Genomic DNA, 20,214 nt, shown 5'->3' on the forward strand with positions numbered 1-20,214 from the left:
TTCCATGGGCACTTGAGAAAAATGTGTATTCTGTTGTTTTTGGATGGGATGTCCTATAAATATCCATTAAGTCCATCTTGTGTAATGTATCATTTAAAGCTTGTGTTTCCTTATTTATTTTCATTTTGGATGATCTGTCCATTGGTGAAAGTGGGGTGTTAAAGTCGCCTACTATGATTGTGTTACTGTCGGTTTCCCCTTTTATGGCTGTTAGTATTTGCCTTATGTATTGAGGTGCTCCTATGTTGGGTGCATAAATATTTACAATTGTTATATCTTCTTCTTGGATTGATCCCTTGATCATTATGTAGTGTCCTTCTTTGTCTCTTGTAATAGTCTTTATTTTAAAGTCTATTTTGTCTGATATGAGAATTGCTACTCCAGCTTTCTTCTGATTTCCATTTGCATGGAATATCTTTTTCCATCCCCTCACTTTCAGTCTGTAAGTGTCCCTAGGTCTGAAGTGGGTCTCTTGTAGACAGCATATATATGGGTCTTGTTTTTGTATCCATTCAGCCAGTCTGTGTCTTTTGGTTGGAGCATTTAATCCATTTACATTTAAGGTAGTTATCGATATGTATGTTCCTATTACCATTTTCTTAATTGTTTTGCATTTGTTTTTGTAGGTCTTTTTCTTCTCTCGTGTTTCCTGCCTAGAGAAGTTCCTTAAGCATTTGCTGTAAAGCTAGTTTGGTGTTGCTGAATTCTCCTAGCTTTTGCTTAACTGTAAAGCTTTTGATTTCTCCATCAGCCTGAATGAGATCCTTGCTGGGTAGCGTAATCTTGGTTGTAGGTGTTTCCCTTTTAGCATTTTAAATATATCCTGCCCCTCCCTCCTGGCCTACAGAGTTTCTGCTGATAAATCCCCTTATGGGGATTCCCTTGTATGTTCTTTGTTGCTTTTCCCTTGCTGCTTTTAATATTTTCTCTTTGAATTTAATTTTTGTTAGTTTGGTTAATAGGTATCTTGGCATGTTTCTCCTTGGGTTCATCCTATATGGGACTCTCTGTGCTTCCTGGACTTGGGTGCCTATTTCCTTTTGCATATTAGGGAAGTTTTCGATGATAATCTCTTCAAATAGTTTCTCAGACCCTTTCTCTTTCTCTTCTTCTTCTGGAACCCCTATAATTTGAATGTTGGTGTGTTTAATGTTGTCTGCAAGGTCTCTTATACAGTCCTCATTTCTTTTCATTCTTTTGTCTTTATTCTGCTCCTTAGCAAATATTTCCACCATTCTATTGTCCAGCTTACTTATCCATTCTTCTGCCTCAGTTATTCTGCTATTGGTTCCTTCTAGTGTAGTTTTCATTTCAGTTATTGTGTTGTTCATCTCTGTTTGTTCTTTAGTTTGTTCTTTAGTTCTTCTAGGTCCTTGTTAAACATTTCTTGTATTTTCTCGATCCGTGCCTCCATTCTATTTCCCAGATTTTGGATCATCTTTACTATCATTACTCTGAATTCTTTTTTAGGGAGCTTGCCTATTTCCTCTTCATGTATTTTGTCTTATAGGTTTTTACCTTGCTCCTTCGTCTGTAACATTTTTTTGTCATCTCATTTTTTTTGATGAGTATGGCTGTGTTCCTGTCTTATTGGTTGTTTGGCCTGAGATGTCCAGCACTGGAGTTTGCAGGCAGTTCGGTGGTGCCAGGTCTTGGTGCCGTGATGAGGACCTCTGGGAGAGCTCACACTGATTAATATTCCCTGGGGCCTGAAGTTCTCTGTTAGTCCAGCAGCTTGAACTTGGTGCTCCCATCACAGGAGCTCAGGCCCAACCCCTGGCCTAGTCATACAGGGATACCTCCCATCCCCTTAGGTGTCAGTGGTCCCCCACTAGCACCCAGTAGTTGGCTTTGTGAGAATTGCTCCGATGCATTCTTGTGTACTTGTGAGGAGATGCAAACTCCATGTTCTTCTACTCCGTCATCTTGACTCTGTTCCCCCTGGGTCATCCTGGAGAAGATGGATTGAAGCCAGGAGAAAGCTAGAGGATGGGAGACCTGTCAGAAGGCTTGTTTGATGAAATTGGGCAAAGGATGGCGACATTCTGTACCCGGGCTTTACCCGCGGTGGGGCACTGGGCACCTTGGGCAGCCAAGGTGCACTTCCACCTCTCACTGATTGTTGATTATCCTTCCTGTAAGCACCTGGACATGTCTGCAACATCGGCTCCTCAGACCAGCCAGATAGCTTCCATCAGGTCTTTCAAAGCTGGGGGAGGAACAGGTTGTGCAGGCTCTGCGTTCAGCTTGGCTAGTCTATCCCAAAAGGAATAGCATGTTTTTTTGGGAACACAAAGGGATGCTTTTCTCTTTCATAGTTATGACACTATGGTTATAAGGGACTTCATATGTCTTCTGCAATGGCAAAGGGAGGAACACACTGTTTTCTTTCATTTCCAATATACTAATTGGTACAAACTGCTCTCAAAGGTATCTGCATGCCAAATCCAAAAATTCTATCTGCATATTCCACTGAAGATTAAGTAGCCTGTCACATATCTTTATTTCTTTGATGGTTGTTGAGCTGCACCCCACTGGCCTACAAGGCCTCTGCTTGCCCAGCTTCAAGACTGAAGATAATGTATACGTATAACTGATTCACTTTGTTATAAAGCAGAGGTCTTTCAAAGCTGGGGGAGGAACAGGTTGTGCAGGCTCTGCGTTCAGCTTGGCTAGTCTATCCCAAAAGGAATAGCATGTTTTTTTGGGAACACAAAGGGATGCTTTTCTCTTTCATAGTTATGACACTATGGTTATAAGGGACTTCATATGTCTTCTGCAATGGCAAAGGGAGGAACACACTGTTTTCTTTCATTTCCAATATACTAATTGGTACAAACTGCTCTCAAAGGTATCTGCATGCCAAATCCAAAAATTCTATCTGCATATTCCACTGAAGATTAAGTAGCCTGTCACATATCTTTATTTCTTTGATGGTTGTTGAGCTGCACCCCACTGGCCTACAAGGCCTCTGCTTGCCCAGCTTCAAGACTGAAGATAATGTATACGTATAACTGATTCACTTTGTTATAAAGCAGAAACTAACACACCATTGTAAACAATTATACTCCAATAAAGATGTTAAAAAAGAAAAAGAAAGACTGAAGATAGAGCTCAGAGTTAGTGACAGAGACATTAGTGTTTAATGGATGGGGGAGCATACACGTCTGAATCAAGGTCCTGGAGCAACACCACACGGTTTGTGGTGGACAGTGGGCAGGACTTGGTGGCCGACTTTGCTGGGGGGATGGGGGAATCCTTTCACTTTCCTTTAAACATCATCCTGACAAACACTTAACACAGTGCCTTACCTATTCTAGCTTCTTGATAAATAAATATTGGTTAGTTGAATGAATAAAGGAATAAATGAATGAAGAGTAAATAGTTGAATGACAACATTCTAGACCTTCACAATATGAATAAATATACATGTCAACTTCTCTTATCAAGATTTGAATACAAAGTAATCTTTTAATAACTTAGATAATGTAGATTAAATGATTGATTTGATTTAAGAATTTGAACAGTGGAATTTTCATAAGTTGGATTACTGTATCTAAAATGCAAATGGTAAGTAATAAAATGAAGTTAGATAACTTGAAATTGAAATGAGCTTATGTTATGAGATACATACTCTTTAATTTAGGAATAGTTGATTGCTAGGGCCAGGAGATGATTTTTTAAAGACTTTATTCTCTTTCTAACTTGATTTATTTTAGAATTTTGCCAAGTAGAAGTTGTTTTGAACTTTCTACTTAAAATGAGTCAGTGTTCACTTCTGAATTATCATAGATTTTAATTTAGCAAAATTCAATCAATGGATTATACTATATATCATTTATTGGGTTTAATGCTATATATCTAGAAAATAGGTTCCCCTACCTTTGGATCTCTGTGATTGATATAATCTGTTGGTTTCTGTGTTTGAATATTTAAGTATGGTTTATGGTAAAGAGTGTGGGCTGTGGTGTCAGATTTGAGTTTCAATCCCCAATCTGCTGCTACTTCGTGAACAAATTATTCAACTTGTTAAACCTTAGAAGCATCTTGTATAAAATGGAGGTGATACCTACCATAAGAGGTTCTTAGTCCAGTGTCTGGGATGTAGTAGGCATTCAGTAATTGGGAACAACTGTTGTTTTCCTCACTGTCTTTTGTTCTGCAGCTTTCCCCATAAATAACCCAGATAGAGATGCAAGACATGTAATAAAAGTGGTAAGTATTGCTCTTAAATTTGTGTTTCACATACATTTGACATTTTTATTTTCTGCTTTATTCATTTCATTTTTGTAAAAATGTTTCTCACCTTAGTTTTCATAATTTTAATTAACAATACATCTAATATGATATATTTTCACATTATTAAAATGTAAAGACTGGAGAATTTTGTTCTTCTGCATTGACATTTATCATCCTTGTATCTTATCTAGCTCTCTGTCTTCTCCCTTTCTTTTCCTCTCTGCTCTAGATGATAAAGTCCTTAAAGGCAGGAATGAGGTTTTATTTTTGTTTGTATCCCCTGTGGCTAGTACTATGAACAAAATATTGTAGACACAGTAAAGGTTCATGTATGAATGAACCACCAGGGTAGTTTGCAGTGTATCTACCCTGTTATACATGTTAGTACACATTGAGTGTCTGTGTACGTGTACAGTTCTCAGTGTTTTTAGTAAGTTCTTTCCATAAGAAGACTACTTTCATGTTTAAGACTGTATAGAGATAGCATTACAAAATGTTAAAAATGAGATTCTTTGTTTATTTAGTGCTTTTCTGAGATTTTTGTGATTCAAGTACTATTATATATTACATATGTATACTCATTTTCACAGTTGAAATACCAATTCCATCTTTAAAATTTTTTTCTAATAAAATTAACTGTTCTTTTCTTTTATAGGAATATCAAGAAAATGGCCCATTATTTTCAGAACTTAAATTTTATCAAAGAGCGGCCAAAAAAGACTGTAGTAAGTAAAATTAGCAAAGTAAGCTACTTCCATATATATGTTTGCTAAAGTGGGTGTTAATATTTTTGTCTTTTTCTGGCCTTATGGAAAATTCTTTTCAATTAGGAATTTTTATTGTAAAATGATACAGTTAACTGTTATATAAAAACAAAACAGATGGTATACAAATCTTGATATTATATACATAATTGCTTATATATTTCAAGTCAAAGTTATTTCTATTACTTCACATAAAATGTTGGATTGTTGATCTAAGCTACCAAGAGTTCTCTAGGTATAAAAGATAGTAAAATGAAATTGTTTCTTTCACAAAAAACCATTTGGATAAAAAGGATATAAGGAAAAGACAATAAAATGGGCAGTAGATTATAAACAAAAGGAATGACCATAGAATAGATTAGGGCATAGTATATGGAAATAATTAAACATTAAGATGATTTAGAAAATAAGTTAAAAATGTCAAATATTTGTATGTTGAGTAATTAATTGGAGCTGGATATCAGATATAAGAACTACCAGTTAGAGGATTGGAATATGAAGTAAATATGAGCAGAGCTAAGAAGAAAAAAAGCATGTTATAAACACTGTATGATATAGATGGACTAGTAAAGCTTAAATGAAATTGATATGAGTATAATTAAGGTCCTTTACATTATGTTTAGGAAAGAGAATGATGAGTCTAACCTCAATAATTAACTTTTTTTTCTTTAACGAAACCTTGTGAACATTAAGACTACAGTCTTGGGGCTTCCCTGGTGGCGCAGCGGTTGAGAGTCCGCCTGCCGATGCAGGGAATACGGGTTCATGCCCCGGTCTGGGAAGGTTCCACATGCCATGGAGCGGCTAGGCCCGTGAGCCATGGCCGCTGAGCCTGCACGTCCTGAGCCTGTGCTCCACAACGGGAGAGGCCACAACAGTGAGAGGCCCGTGTACCGCAAAAAAAAAAAAAAAAAAAAGACTATAGTCTTTACTAACTGCTTAAACTATGTCAGAGTGACAAACAGGATCCATTAAACTTCATTGTTTATCAGTAGAGCTGTCTTAAACATTAAGTATATATGGTAGAAAAATGAAAAATAAGCTGCCTGATTATTTAAGTGGATTTGATTTTTTTAAACAAAATTTAATCAAAACAGTTTCAGTACAACAGTCTCAGAGTAAGATGATTTTTCTGCCTCATTTTTATTTATTTATTTTGACTACTGTGGTTTTAGACTTTTAGTAATACAGAAGAAAAAGCTGTCTTTCTACTGATCCTTTGGTGGTTAACGTATTTTATATTTAAAAATATAACAAACATATAAGGAAATGACTTTTTTTAATGAATAGAAACATTGGTGTAAATGATATCAATGCATTTTATGACTGCTATTTTTGTTTTTTATTGCATATTTTATTTTTTATATTAAAAATTTTTTGGAGTATAATGGATTTACAATGTTGTGTTAGTTTCTGCTATACAGCAAAGTGAATCATTTATACATATATACATATATATATTATATATATATATATCCACTCTTTTTTAGATTCTTTTCCCGTATAGGTCATTACAGAGTATTGAGTAGAGTGACTATGACTATTTTTGTTTTGGTTATAACTGACTTAAAATTTTAAAATGTTAGAAATCTGTGTATGTTTTTATGTTAATTATAGTGGTAAATAGAATTTGCAACTATTAGCTAGATATATTTGATTTTTAAAAAATGTTTTTAGGAAGGTCTAATTTCTATTTAAGTTAGCTAAATAAGTTTAAGTATCTATGCAAAAGTAAGAAATACCTTTGTAAAAAAGTATACCTTTTTTCCTGTGAAATTTGTCTTTGCAGTCAAAAAATGGATAGAACTCAAACAGCTTGATTATTTAGGAATTCCTCAGTTTTATGGATCTGGTATTACTGAATTCAAGGGAAAAAGGTAAAATGGAATTATTATAATCAAATATTGTCCTGTAACTATTTCTCATGTGGTCTATTAGTTATTTGTTGCTATATAACTAATGACCTAAAATGTGGTGGCTTATAATGACAAACTAATATTATCTTAGTTTCTGTGGGTCAGTTATCTATGTATAAGTGGCTTCCCTAGATGGTTCTTGCTCAGGACTTCTCATGAGGATATAATCAGATGTCTTTTGGGCTGTAGTCTTCTCAAGGCTCGACTGGGGAAGGATCTGCTTTCAAAATCACTCATGTGGCTATTGGCAGGCCTAAGAGGATCAGCTTTTAAATTCTCTCACATGATTGTTGGCAGGCCTCACTTCCTCACCATGTAGGTCTCTCCTGCGGGTGCCTGAGTGTCATAAAGGCATGGCAGCTGGCTTGCAGTAATTGAAAGAGAGAGAGAAGGAGAAAGAGCACACACAAGAGCATGCATCCAAAAAGAAAGTCACAGTCCTTTTGTAATCTAATTTTAGACGTGATAGCCCATCATTTCTATTGTATTCTCTTTGCTAGAAGCAAGTCATTAAGTCTATCCCATATTCAAGAGAGGATATCTAATTAAGCTCCATCTCTTGAGGAGAGGCACAACCAAAAATTTGTAGAAATATTTTTAAACTCACCAAACATGGCTAGTCATCACATATAAATAATTAATTAGTAGTGATTTTTTTAAAAAATGTCATTTGTTAGGTACCCATTTTGTTCTTTCAGTAGCCTTTTAAGATAGGTGATAATATTTCTTTTCCTAGGTGAGAAAATAGGCTCAGAGGTCAGTGCTTTGTCTAAATGGTCTTTAAATGCTATAAATTTTAAAAAAAGAGGAACAAACAGTAATCTTGAAACAAAGTAAAGGGCTACCTATAGGGGAGTGAATGGCTGAGTAAACCATGCATGGTACGTCTATATCATGTTATACTATGCAGCCCATTAAAGGAATCAATTAGAGCTCTACCAGTTGATTTGGAAGGATTTCAATGAGATAATATTGAAAAAAGTATGATGCAGAAAAGTTCGTATAATTAGATTGCATTTTTGTCAAAAAAATACAAAAATTCCTATATGTATTTGTGTGGAGTAGGGGCTGATATGGGTATGTAAGTGAAGGGAAGAAAAGGGGCGGGGATCGGTCCCAAACAGAAAAGAAAAGAAAGACGTACATTTAGGAAAACACATGTTTATAAATGTATAGAGAAAGTAAATATGATTTTATAAGGTCAAGAAACAAATATAAATAAAATCTTCTATATGGAAAAATAATTGCTCAAGGCCATATGGCAAGAAGGTGATGGAGTCAAAATGAAGTTCAAGACTAATTTAGAAAGACTTCTCTTTTCATGTTCTAAGACAGTGTGAGTGGTTCAGCACAGCGTGCTCTTCTACTCAAAAACTAACTGCAAAGTAAATACTTAGTATGTTTCTGCAAAAGAACGGGAAGATTATTAACATACATTCATTCTCTAATGGTTCAGATTGCATCATTCTTTATTGTTAAGTTGGGGGTATTTTTCCATTGTTTCAAATTCATAAATAGACAGTTTCAGCATTGCTATTCTAACATCTCCTTTTGATTTCTCCTTCTTATAGTTACAGATTTATGGTAATGGAAAGACTGGGAGTAGATTTGCAGAAGATCTCAGACCAGAATGGTACTTTTAAAAAGTCAACTGTCCTGCAGCTAGGTATCCGAATGGTAAGAAAGAATGACTTATTTCCCATGCTCCATTTTCAGATTATTTACTTGTTACAACATACAAATTGTTGCCCTTTGTGGAATTATCAGAGAATGAAGGATTATTGCCCTAGAAATGTCATTTATTGAGCGTAGATACTATTTTGGTGAAATTGATAACAGTGGGCTCTGTAAGTGACAGAATGTGCTGTGTTTGGCACTACAAACTCAATTAGGCTTTGGTTCTACAGTCTGATTTTTTTTTTTCTCACAGCTTTGTTTTACATATCAGAACAAGCTTGCATTGCTATAAGAATAACCTCTCTTTTGTCAGTTACATTTATAACAATGCAAAGTATGGCAAAATATATTATTTTCCATACTACACATGTGGTGGTAAGGGGGTGCTATAAAGTTTTTATTATGAGTTTGGGATGGTGGCAGTAATTAGTGTGGCAATGAATAATATATACTTTGCCAAATAAGAAGCAATGAAATCTTAATAGCACCCATGCACACATTTTGTTTATACCACGTATTCGTCTTATCTTGTTTGTGTTTGGTTTGCCTAAGCTCCATTTTATTTTTTCCACTTTAGATAGAATGTGACTACTCATGCCAGGTTGGGATGTGGCAAACAGAACTCATTAATTTTCTCATCCATCCTCTAGCCAGCCAACAAATGTTTATTGAGCACTAGGCGTAGGTAACATGCAAGTCTCAAGGGTTTCAGAGATGAAGCATAGGTGTTTTCTGTTACTCCACAGAGGGAGAATGCCTTTCTCTGTGATCATGGACATGGGATTTTGTTCTGGAAGCCCCCAAAACTTATTTATAATTATTGCTTGGGCGAGGGATTGTTGAGTGGGCATCATGATTATTTCACTTTAGGTCTCTGATTTTATCATAATTTTCCTCTTTGCACAGTGTGATTTGGGCACTGTGCTGTCAGGAGCATAGGCATTGTTGAGTCTTGGCTTCCTCTCCATCAGAGGTGCATTTAAAACACTTGATATTTGAGGATCCTTTTATTCACCTTTTTCCCAGGATGAGCGACCAGCACATGTGATAATTTTAGAATAGATAAATGCATAATTGTGAAATACATCATTTTGTCATTGTTAATGTGAAAAAAATACATGTTATTCTCTTTTCACAATGTTTCAGGTTGATCAGGAGTTCTAAATAGACATCAGTATAACCTTATATATTTCTTTTCACAGTTGGATGTACTGGAATATATACATGAAAATGAATATGTTCATGCTGATATAAAAGCAGCGAATCTACTTTTGGGTTACAGAAATCCACATCAGGTAAATACAGTATTAAGCTTTTGCCTTCAGTAAGGATCCTCAAAGTACCATACTGAGACATTCAAAAAACAAACTCCTAACAGGCAAGAGTTTGCAAATAAGGACTTAACATGATGAGTGTTGTAATTTATCCTATCTTGCTTATCTAATTTAATGCACTAAACTGATAAGTGATTAGGATGAGGAAGCTGAGACTGGGGGCGGGGGGTAAATAATTTATTAATGGACATATAGTGGCTGAGCAGGGATTTGAACTTCTGAGCAAATATAAACAAAAAACATCAAAATGCAATGAGAGAAGGGATGGATTTATTCAGAGAAAAAAAACAAAGGCTGTCACCTTAGTTCTTCTTCCACTGTATAAACAATTAAGTTTTAAACAGAGCAGCATTGCCGATACAACTTTTTGTGATGATGGAAATATCCTGTATGTTACTGTCCAGTATGGGAGCCATTAGCCACATGTGGCTGTTAAGCACTGGCAATGTGGGTAGTACAATACCAAATGCTGGTGAAGATGCGGAGTAACAGGAACCCTAATTCATTGCTGGTGGTATGGCCACTGTGGAAGACAGTTTGGCAGTTTCTTACAAAACTGAACATACTCTAACCTATGATCTGGCAGTTAAATTCCTTGGTATTTACCCAAAGGAGTTGAAAACTTATATCCACAGAAGTACCTACACACAGATGTTTATAGCAGCTTTATTCATAGTTGCCAAAACTTGAATAAAGATGTCCTTTAATAGTTAAATAAACTGTGGTTCATCTGGACAATGCAATAGTACTCTACATTAAAAAGAAATGAGCAGTTAAGACATGGAAACACATGAAGGAAGCTACATGCATATTACTAACTGAAAATCTATATAATTCCAATTAAATAACTTTTGGAACAGGCAAAAATATGAAGGTGCTAAAAACATCAATTGCCAAGAGTTAGAGAGAAGGGAGGGATGAATCGGCAGAGTACAGAGGACTTTGAGGGAAGTGAAACAATTATGAATACATGTCATTATACATTTGTCAAAAGCCATAGAATATTCAACACCACAAGTGGACCCTAACGTAAACTGTAGACTTTTGGTGATAATGACGTATCGGTGTAGGTTCATCCGTTGTAACAGATGTAATACCGTGGTGTGGGATGTTGATAGTGTGCAAGGCTATATTTGGGAGGAGGGGAGAGTGGTGTATGAGAACTTACCGTACCTTCCACTCAGTTTTACCGAAATTGCTCTACATTTAGTAAAATTGAATTTGAAACTGCTCTAAAAAATAGTCTTAAATATTGAGACTAGTGTGACCAAAGAACTGAATTTTAAATTTAACTTAATTCTAATTAATAATTTTTTTCATCTTGCTTTCTTCCCCAGCTTTATTGAGGTTTAGTTGACAAAAATTGCCTATGTTTAGGTTGTACAACATGATTTATTTAAGGTATACAAAGTGATGATTTATTATACATATATATTGTGAAGTGATTAATCAGGTTAACACACTGATCACTTCACATAGTTACCTTCTGTTGTGATTTGTGGTGAGAACATTTAAGACCTACTCTTAGCAAATTCGAAGTTTACAGCATTATTAACTATAGTCACCATGTTGGGCATTAGTTCCCCAGAACTTACTCGTCTTCTAACTAAAAGTTTGTACCCTTTGACCAGCATCTCCCCATTTCTTCCACGCCCCAGCCCCTGGTACCACTGTGCTATACTCTGATTTATAAGTTTCATTTTTGTATATGCCACATATAACTGAGATCATACAGTATTTGTCTTTCAGTGTGTCTTGGTTTATTTCACTCAACATAACATCCTCTAGCATAATGTCCTCTAGGTTCACCCATGTTGTTGCAAGTGGCATATTTCTTTCTTTTTTATGACTGAATAATACTCCATGGCATATGTATACCACATTTTCTTTATCCATTTATCCATCAGCAGACACTAAGGTCATTTATGTATCTTGGCTATTTTTCATAATGCTGCAGTAACATGAGAATACAGATATTTCTTCAAGATAATGATTTCTTTTCCTTTAGATACATACCCAGAAGTGGATTGCTGGATCATATGGTAGTTCAATTTTTAATGGTTTTTTTTTTTTTTTTTTGAGGAACCTACATAGTTTTCCATAATGACTGTACCAATTTACATTCCCACCAACAGCGTACAAGGGCTCCCTTTTCTGCCATACCCTCATCAACACTTATCTCTAATAGCCATTCTAACAGGTGTGAGGTGTTGTGTCATTGTGGTTTTAATTTTTCATTTCCCTGATGGTTAATAATGTTGAGCACTTTTTCATATACTAGTTGGCCATTTGTATGTCTTCTTTGGAAAAGTGTCTCTTTAGGTTCTTTGCCCATTTTTGAATTGGGTTATTTTGTCTTGCAAGTGAGTTATATGAGTTCTTAAGTATTTTAGATATTAACCTCTTATCAGATATGTAGTCTGCAAGTATTTTCTCCCATCCCATAGGTTGCCTTTTCATTTTGTTGATGGTTTCCTTGGTTGTGCAGAATCATTTTAGTTTGATGTAGTCCTACTTGTTTATTTTTGGTTTTGTTACCTATGCTTTTGGTTTCAATTGCAAAATCATTGCCAAGGCCGGTGCTCAAGGATTAGAAGAATTAACATTATTAAAATGTCTGTACTACCCAAAGCAATCTACGGATTCAATGGAATTCCTACCAAAATTCCAGTGGCATTTTTCACAGAAATAAAAAACCAATCCTGGGCTTCCCTGGTGGTGCAGTGGTTGAGAGTCCGCCTGCCGACACAGGCGACACAGGTTCATGCCCCGGTCCGGGAAGATCCCACATGCTGCGGAGCAGCTAGGCCCGTGAGCCATGGCTGCTGAGCCTGCACATCCGGAGCCTGTGCTCCGCAATGGGAGAGACCACAACAGTGAGAGGCCCACTTACCGCAAAAAAAACAAACAAAAACAATCCTAAAATGTGTATGGAACCACAAAAGACCCTGAATAGCCAAAACAATCTTGAGAAAGAACAAAGCTGGAGGCATTACACTTCCTGAATCAAACGATATTACAATGCTATAATAATCAAAACAGTATGCTGTTGGCACAAAAACAGACATAGCCCAATGGAACAGAATAGAGAGCCATGCATATACAATCAACTAATTTTTGACAGGGGTGCCAAGAATATTCAATGGGGCAAAGATAGTTTCATCAATAAATGGTGGTGGGAAAATGGGATATACACATGCAAAAGAATGAAGTTGGACTCTTAAACCATACACAAAAATAAACTAAAAATGGATTAAAGACTTAAATGTAAGACCTGAAACCATACAACTAGAAGAAACCTAGGAAAAAAGCTTAATTTTAATTGGTTTACATTTACAAAACCACATGTGGCTATTAGCCACTGTATCAACAGAGATTTAAAAAGTTAAAAAATTGAGTCTATAAATAATTAGAAAACATTTAGCTGAATATTTAACTGAACTGTACATGAGGAAAGAAATTTCTAAATAAAAATACCCCCAAAATCATAGAAAAAATTGTGAAATTTCAAATTTTAAGATATCTGTATATTTAAAAAATTGAAAAATGAAAGGCAGGTGAAAATCTGGGAAGTATACTTATGACAGATATTTTAGGATATATAACAAGCTTTAAGAAAATTAATAAGAAAAACGCCAAGTAATTTCTTAAAATAATGATTAAAAAGAATGAGCAGAAAAGAAATATGACTACCTGAGAAATGAAAAAAAGTTCACCATCACTAAAAACTAAGAGATATGCAGATCTAAACAGTGAGGCAACATTTTAAAATAACTTATCAAATAGGAAAAGTTTAAAATAATCTGATGATATTGAGGCTGATGAGGGTGCAGACACTTGTAGAATGCCAGTGGGAATGTAAATTAAATGGGAGTAGTAGAAGAAATTAAGTTAATGGAAGGGCAATTTGGAAGTATATATTAAAAGCCTTTAAAAGTCTGCGTACTTTTTTAAGGTTAGGTTTATTGAAGTATAATTTACAAACAGTAAAATTCATCCTTTTAAATGTATAGTTTGATGTGTTTTGACACATGTATATTGTATAACCACTACTATAATCAAGAGAGAGCATTTCTATCATCCTCAGAAATTCTCTCAGTCAGTCCCCTTTTCTCACCCTGAGGAGATGATTTCTGCCCCCTTTTTTTTTTTTGCATTTTTAGGGATGTCATATAAATGGAATTATACGTTTTTACTCTTTGTGTCTGGCTTCCTTTACTTAGCATAATATTTCTGAGATTTATCCATGCTGTAGGTCATTAGTAGTTCATTCCTCTTTAATGATAAAGTAGTCCATTGGAAACTACTGCAGTTTCTTTATCTGTTTATCTCTGGATAGATGTTTGTGTTGTTTCCAGTTTTAGACCATTATGAATGAAGATGTATAAACATTCACGTACAGGTTTTTGTATAGGCATATATTTTAACTTCTTCCGGGTAAATAACTAGGAGTGGAATTTCTGGATTGTGTGGAAGTGTATGTTTAACTTTAAAAGAAACACCACACTATTTTCCAGAGTAATTGCACCATTATACCTTCCCACCAGCAATGTGGATAATTCCAGTTGCCCCATATCTTGCCACCACTTGGTTTCATTAGTTTTAAACATTTAAGCCATTATAGTAGATGTGTAGTTATATCTAGTAGTAGGTTTTTTAAAAGTTATTGTTTTATTTATCCCACATGAATTGGGAGCATAAATCCAGGCGTTGTATTACCTCATTGCTGTAAATAAAAAGGACCAGTTTTTAAAATTTATTTATTTATTTATTGTGAATTGTCTGCTCATGTCTTTTGCCCATTTTTCTAACATTTTTTTGTTTTTATTCCTTGATTTTGAAGAGTTCTTTAGATATGAATTATATTAGCCATTAATCTATTACATATTTTGCAGATATTTTCCCTCAATTTGACTTTTCTTCTTTGATTATAGTTGTTTTATTGTCACGTAGAAGATGAATTTTTAAATTTTTAATGTGGTCAAATTTATCAATCTTTCATTTACTAGGGATATTGAGTCATGGTTAGTAACCTTGTTCTACAGACAGGTATATATGAATTTTATTATATGATTTCATTCTTTACATTTAAACCTCTTTTTCACTTAGAGTTTATTCTTTTACATGACAGGAGGCATCACCCAAATTTTATCTTTTCCTAAATGATTTTCCAAGTTTTCAACAATATTTATTAAAAATAAAAAAACTTCAGTGATATTAGGTGCCACCTTTATTATATACTAAATTTCCATACATACTTGAGTTTATTCATGTATTTTCCATTGAATCCTTCTGGTTTGACTGTCTATTTATGCTTCATTGCCATACTAGTGCATTAATTTCTGAGGCTTTGTAGTGTATTTTAATATCTGGTAGGGCTGGTAGTGCCTCGTAGATTTTTCTTTTTCAGTGTAATTCTAGCTATTCATATTTTTCTATATTTTGTTGTGTAGCATTTTCATTGGAATTTTGTTAAATTAATTTAGGGAAAACCTGACATCTTTATGATTATAGATGTTCTATTCAACGACAGGGAATGTTTTTGAATTTCACCAGTTTTTACTTTTGTATCTTCTGAGGTATTTTAAAGCTTTCCTCATATTAGTTTTACACATTTCTTGTTACACTTATTCCTAAATATTAAACCATTTTTGTTTGTACTGTCAGTGCAGTTTTAGTTTACTGTTTTATCGTCTAAGTGATTATTGTTTGTGTATATGAAAGTTAATGATTTTTATGCATTCATTTTATATCGTTAATTTACTGAATTTGGGGTAGTTTTAGTACTGATTCTCCAGGGTTTTCTTAGGAAACTGTATATCATATACAAGGAGTTAATAGTTTTCCTTCTTTTCCACTTCTTATATTTCCGATTTGTTTTGCCTAATATGTATCCAGTATATAGTAAATTGTAGTGAAGTTCGTGACCATCCTTTCCTCTTCTTGATCTTATTGGAAATGCCTAAAGTAGTACCCCACTAAATGTGATACTGGCTTTAGGACTAAGGCATATCTGCATATATGTGAATATGTGTATGTGAGTGTGTGTGTGTCTTTATAGTTATAGTAAGGAAATAATCACCAGTTCCTCTGTTCTTGAATGGATGTTTTGTTTTTATGGAATGGGTATTGAATTTTGTCGAGTGATTGTTTAGCGTGTACGGAAATGATCACGTTTTTCTCAGGTCAATTAATATGGTATAATATATTGCTGTGCTTCTAATATTGAACCAGCCGTACTTTCCAGGAATAAATCTCACTTTGTTATGTTATATTATTTACTTAATATGGTACTGAAGTGTGTTCAGTAATATTTTATGTAGTATTTTCTTATTGGTATTTATAAGTGATATTGGCCTGTAATTATCTGTTTTTTTTTTTCGCGGTACGCGGGCCTCTCACCATTATGGCCTCTCCCATTGCGGAGAACAGGCTCCGACACGCAGACCCAGCGCCCAGAGCCCACGGGCCCAGCCGCTCCGCGGCACGTGGGATCCTCCCAGACCGGGGCACGAACCCGTGTCTCCTGCATCGGCAGGCGGACTCTCAACCACTGCGCCACCAGGGAAGCCCTAATTATCTGTTTTTGTACTATTTTTTTTATCAGATTCAGGTATCAACATTCAACTTGCTTCATAAAAAGAATTGGAGGTTTACCTTCATTTTCTGTGTTCCAGAACTATTTCTACTATATTGGCACCATTTTTTTTTCTTTAATGTGAAATTCTCTGGTTCTGCTGAGGACATTCCTTGTAACTCTCAATTTTTTCCCATGGAAATTGATTGTTAAGCTCTTTAATCTCTAGTTGGGCCAATTTTAGTAGTTAGCAGTTTTGTCTAGTTTTTCAAATTTATTTGTGTGGTGGTCTGCATTGTACTCTCTTAGGACTTTTAAATTTCTTCTCCTTCAATGATTGTTTCCTTCTAGTTACTTTTTATTTTATTTTTTATTTTTTCTTCTTTTTTTTTTTTACCTTGATGAAAGTAGCTAGTTTGTCCATTATGTTAATTTTTCAGCAAACTTGGATTTTGATTTATTAATGAGATATATTGTTTTTTCTATTTCATTAATTTCTGATTTTGCCTTTGTTATATCTTTTCTTGTGATCTTTAAATTTGACCCTTTTGTTCTTTTTTCATGGTCTTCAATTTGGGATCTAATTCATTTATTTTCATTAAAAAATTTTTTACTTCTGTAGGTGTTTAAGGCCATGATTTTTCTTCTGGTCACTGCTTTATATTGTACTTCATGGATTTTGATATGTAGTGTTTTTATTATCTTTATTTTTTAGAAGGTTTGTATTTCTTCACCAAAAAGCAGTGCAGTAGAAGGTTTTTAAGTTTTCATGTAGAAAGACCTCTTAAAAATTTTGGTTATTAAAATCTAGACTTGTGACAAGATGGTCAGAGTATTGTTTATAATAATTTTATTTGGAATGCACTGAAGCTTTTATCATGACTTAGAAGAGGATCAGTTTTTGTCAGTCTTCCATGTTTTCTTTAGGAAAAGATAGTCTATTTTCATAGTGTAAAGTTTAATATCTCTCCAGAAGATCTACCTTATTGACTGTATTATTTATGTCATCTATATCTTCATTTAGTTTTTGTCCACTTGATCTGTTTTGTACCGAGAGTGGTATTTAAGCCTTCAATGGTTAATGTGTTTCTGTTGGTCTCCTTGATTCTGCTGTAGTTTCTGTTTTATAAAGATCATTGCTGTGCCATTTGGTAAATATTCATAATTATGTTTGCTGTGTTTCTTATGTGTTTTCTTTGATCTTATATTCTTTTTTTTGGTGGGGGAGGAGTCTGTTTATGAAAGTTTATATTTTTGTTGTAGTGATAATCTTGGTATTTACAGCTTTAAAAAATGCTTTGAGCCCACTCTTCTGTGTTTAACTTTTTAGTACTACTATGATAGTCTTTTGTGGTATTTTTTTTTTTTACCACAACTTTAATAAGTTCACTATCAGTGAGTTTATTTTACTTTCCTCCTTTCCTTACTGTTGTCTTGAAGTCGTACTACTTTGTCAGAATATATATCATTTGTATATTCTTCATTTATCCCTAGCCTTGTTTTTTTAGTGTTAGAGATAATTATATTAAATGCTCACCCTTCTGTCCTTTTGCCAAAGTTACTCATCTTTTGATTGTTTGAAACTAATCTTCTAGTAGATTGTTCAAGCAGTACCCATGGGTATAGCACTCCCTTGCATGTATAAAACTTTTGCAATAGCATTGATGCCTGAAGGATAGCTTGGATGGATTTAAAATATTTATTTAGTTCATACTTTTTTTCCTTGAATTTCTTGAAAAGGCTGATCTATTTTTACCTTGTTTGCAGTTTGCTTTTAATAAGTCTGCTGCCAGTTTAATACTTACTATTGTATGTTATTTGTCCTTTTTGCCATGCTCTCTTTAGGATTTTTTCCTTTATTAATAGTGTCTAATCATTTTACCAGGATATGTTTTAGAGCAGATCATTGTGTATCAGTTTTCCTAGATATCTGATGGGCCCTTTTGATATATAAAATAAGCCTTTTATTTCCAGAAAGTTTTCTTGGTTTATTGTTTTAAACATTAGTTCTGTCTTCATGTGTGTTTTGAATTTAAACTATGGAGAAAGGAACTTCAGCAGTAAGCTATTTAATGAACAAAAAAAAAAAATAAGTGGGAAAAAAAGATTCAAAATTAGAAAGGGAAGATTTGTTGAATGATTTGGCAAGAGAAAGAGGCAAGAAAAGTTGACATTTGTACAGCCTTTGTCAAAGGAATAGGGTTTTTATGATTGAGGTAAAATTGGGAAGTAGAGTCAAAGAAGTATTGGATAAAACCAGCAGCCTTCTTAGTTACGGTGGAATGGAAAAGTTCTGACAAGGATAATACTCAAAAGTCATGTCCTGGATAGCCAATTGGGGGCACAATTGATGTTCTGGAATGTTTTTGTTTTGTTGGGTTTTTTGGGAAAAATTTCCCAAAATAATATTCGTAGTGGGATCAAGCAATGTTTTTTTTTAAAAATAGCCCCATTGAGAGTCCAAATGACCTATTGTAGATTATTTTGATTCTTCTCATCACTTCCCCTGTATTTTAATAGCATTTTGGCCATTTCTTGATAATTCATCTGATACTATCCAAATATAGAATTTTGAAGATTCTTGAAGTGTATACCCTTTACCTTCTTTCTTTCATGATTTTCAACATTTTTATTGAAAGAAAAACAATACCAACTTCATCTGTGGAAAAATCTCATTTTAAAAAAATGTGGGATTTTTTTAGGTACTTCTTTACATCATTTCTGTTTTAGTAAGATATTTTTAAAAATCTTTATTTTAGACAAAAGATTAAAGAAAATGCTTTAGTGCTAATATCGTACTTTGTACAAGAAATAGAAATCAAGTGTACTGGTTTGGTTAAAAAATTCTTTAAATTAAAATAATATTACCAGGGGCTTCCCTGGTGGCACAGTGGTTGAGAGTCCGCCTGCCAATGTAGGAGACATGGGTTCATGCCCCGGTCCAGGAAGATCCCACATGCCGCAGAGCAGCTAGGCCTGTGAGCCATGGCCGCTGAGCCTGCGTGTCTGGAGCCTGTGCTCCACAACGGGAGAGGCCACAACAGTGAGAGACCCGTGTACTGAAAAAGAAAAAAAAAAAAAGTATTACCAGAAATGATACTGAGTGGTGGTTTTGCCAGTGAGTAGTACCATTCATTTGGCTGCATCTCCCAGTGTCACTAGTGAAGGAAGTTGAAGCATTTTAACTAAAATCAGGGTTTGTACCCATCTTTTTATTTATGGAAGGCCACTCCTTTGTTGATCAGAAGCATGTTGTTTTTTCACACAAAGCCTACATCCCTGCTCTTACCTGAAGCCTTTCTTGATGATTCTGATCTGCACTGATCTCTGTTTCTAATTTCCTTTAGCTTCTAATGTGTATTTTACACACATGAGCACACAAGTCTCACTTGTCTTGTGTTGTCTTATATTCTGAACTAGAAAGAACTCCTTGAGACTTATAGGAAGGTATACTTCTCTTCCTTCTTTTGTATTCCTCACAGCACCTAGGTTAGTGTTCCTTTTGTAATAACCCTTCAAGAAATACTTTATTGACTTCTCAGGACATGAGGCCAATACCTCTCACTTAGTACCAGGACTAAGTGGTACTTGATTGTTCAGCTCCTTAACCCCATCATGCGCCGTGTGTTTCTGCCCCAAAGCTCCTGCTAAGTCGAAGGTGATGGCCCTCACAGATAGAGAAGAACAGTTCTCATGTCAACATCTGG

At 34.7% G+C, this 20,214-nt stretch overlaps 1 protein-coding gene across 3 annotated transcripts in view; it reads left to right on the plus strand.

The window, feature by feature from the left end:
- The window catches only part of VRK2 (VRK serine/threonine kinase 2), a 94,525-nt gene that overhangs the window by 33,972 nt on the left and 40,339 nt on the right, over positions 1-20,214 (plus strand). For all 3 annotated transcript variants that reach the window (XM_028496664.2, XM_007126740.4, XM_007126741.4), the window contains exons 3-7: positions 4,166-4,215; positions 4,895-4,964; positions 6,793-6,880; positions 8,491-8,596; positions 9,799-9,891. In XM_028496664.2, the coding sequence (XP_028352465.1) occupies positions 4,166-4,215; positions 4,895-4,964; positions 6,793-6,880; positions 8,491-8,596; positions 9,799-9,891 (407 nt within the window). The remainder of the gene's footprint in view (positions 1-4,165; positions 4,216-4,894; positions 4,965-6,792; positions 6,881-8,490; positions 8,597-9,798; positions 9,892-20,214) is intronic.

This window comes from Physeter macrocephalus, chromosome 12 (assembly GCF_002837175.3).
Source record: "Physeter macrocephalus isolate SW-GA chromosome 12, ASM283717v5, whole genome shotgun sequence".
In the NCBI taxonomy this organism is placed as follows: domain Eukaryota; kingdom Metazoa; phylum Chordata; class Mammalia; order Artiodactyla; family Physeteridae; genus Physeter; species Physeter macrocephalus.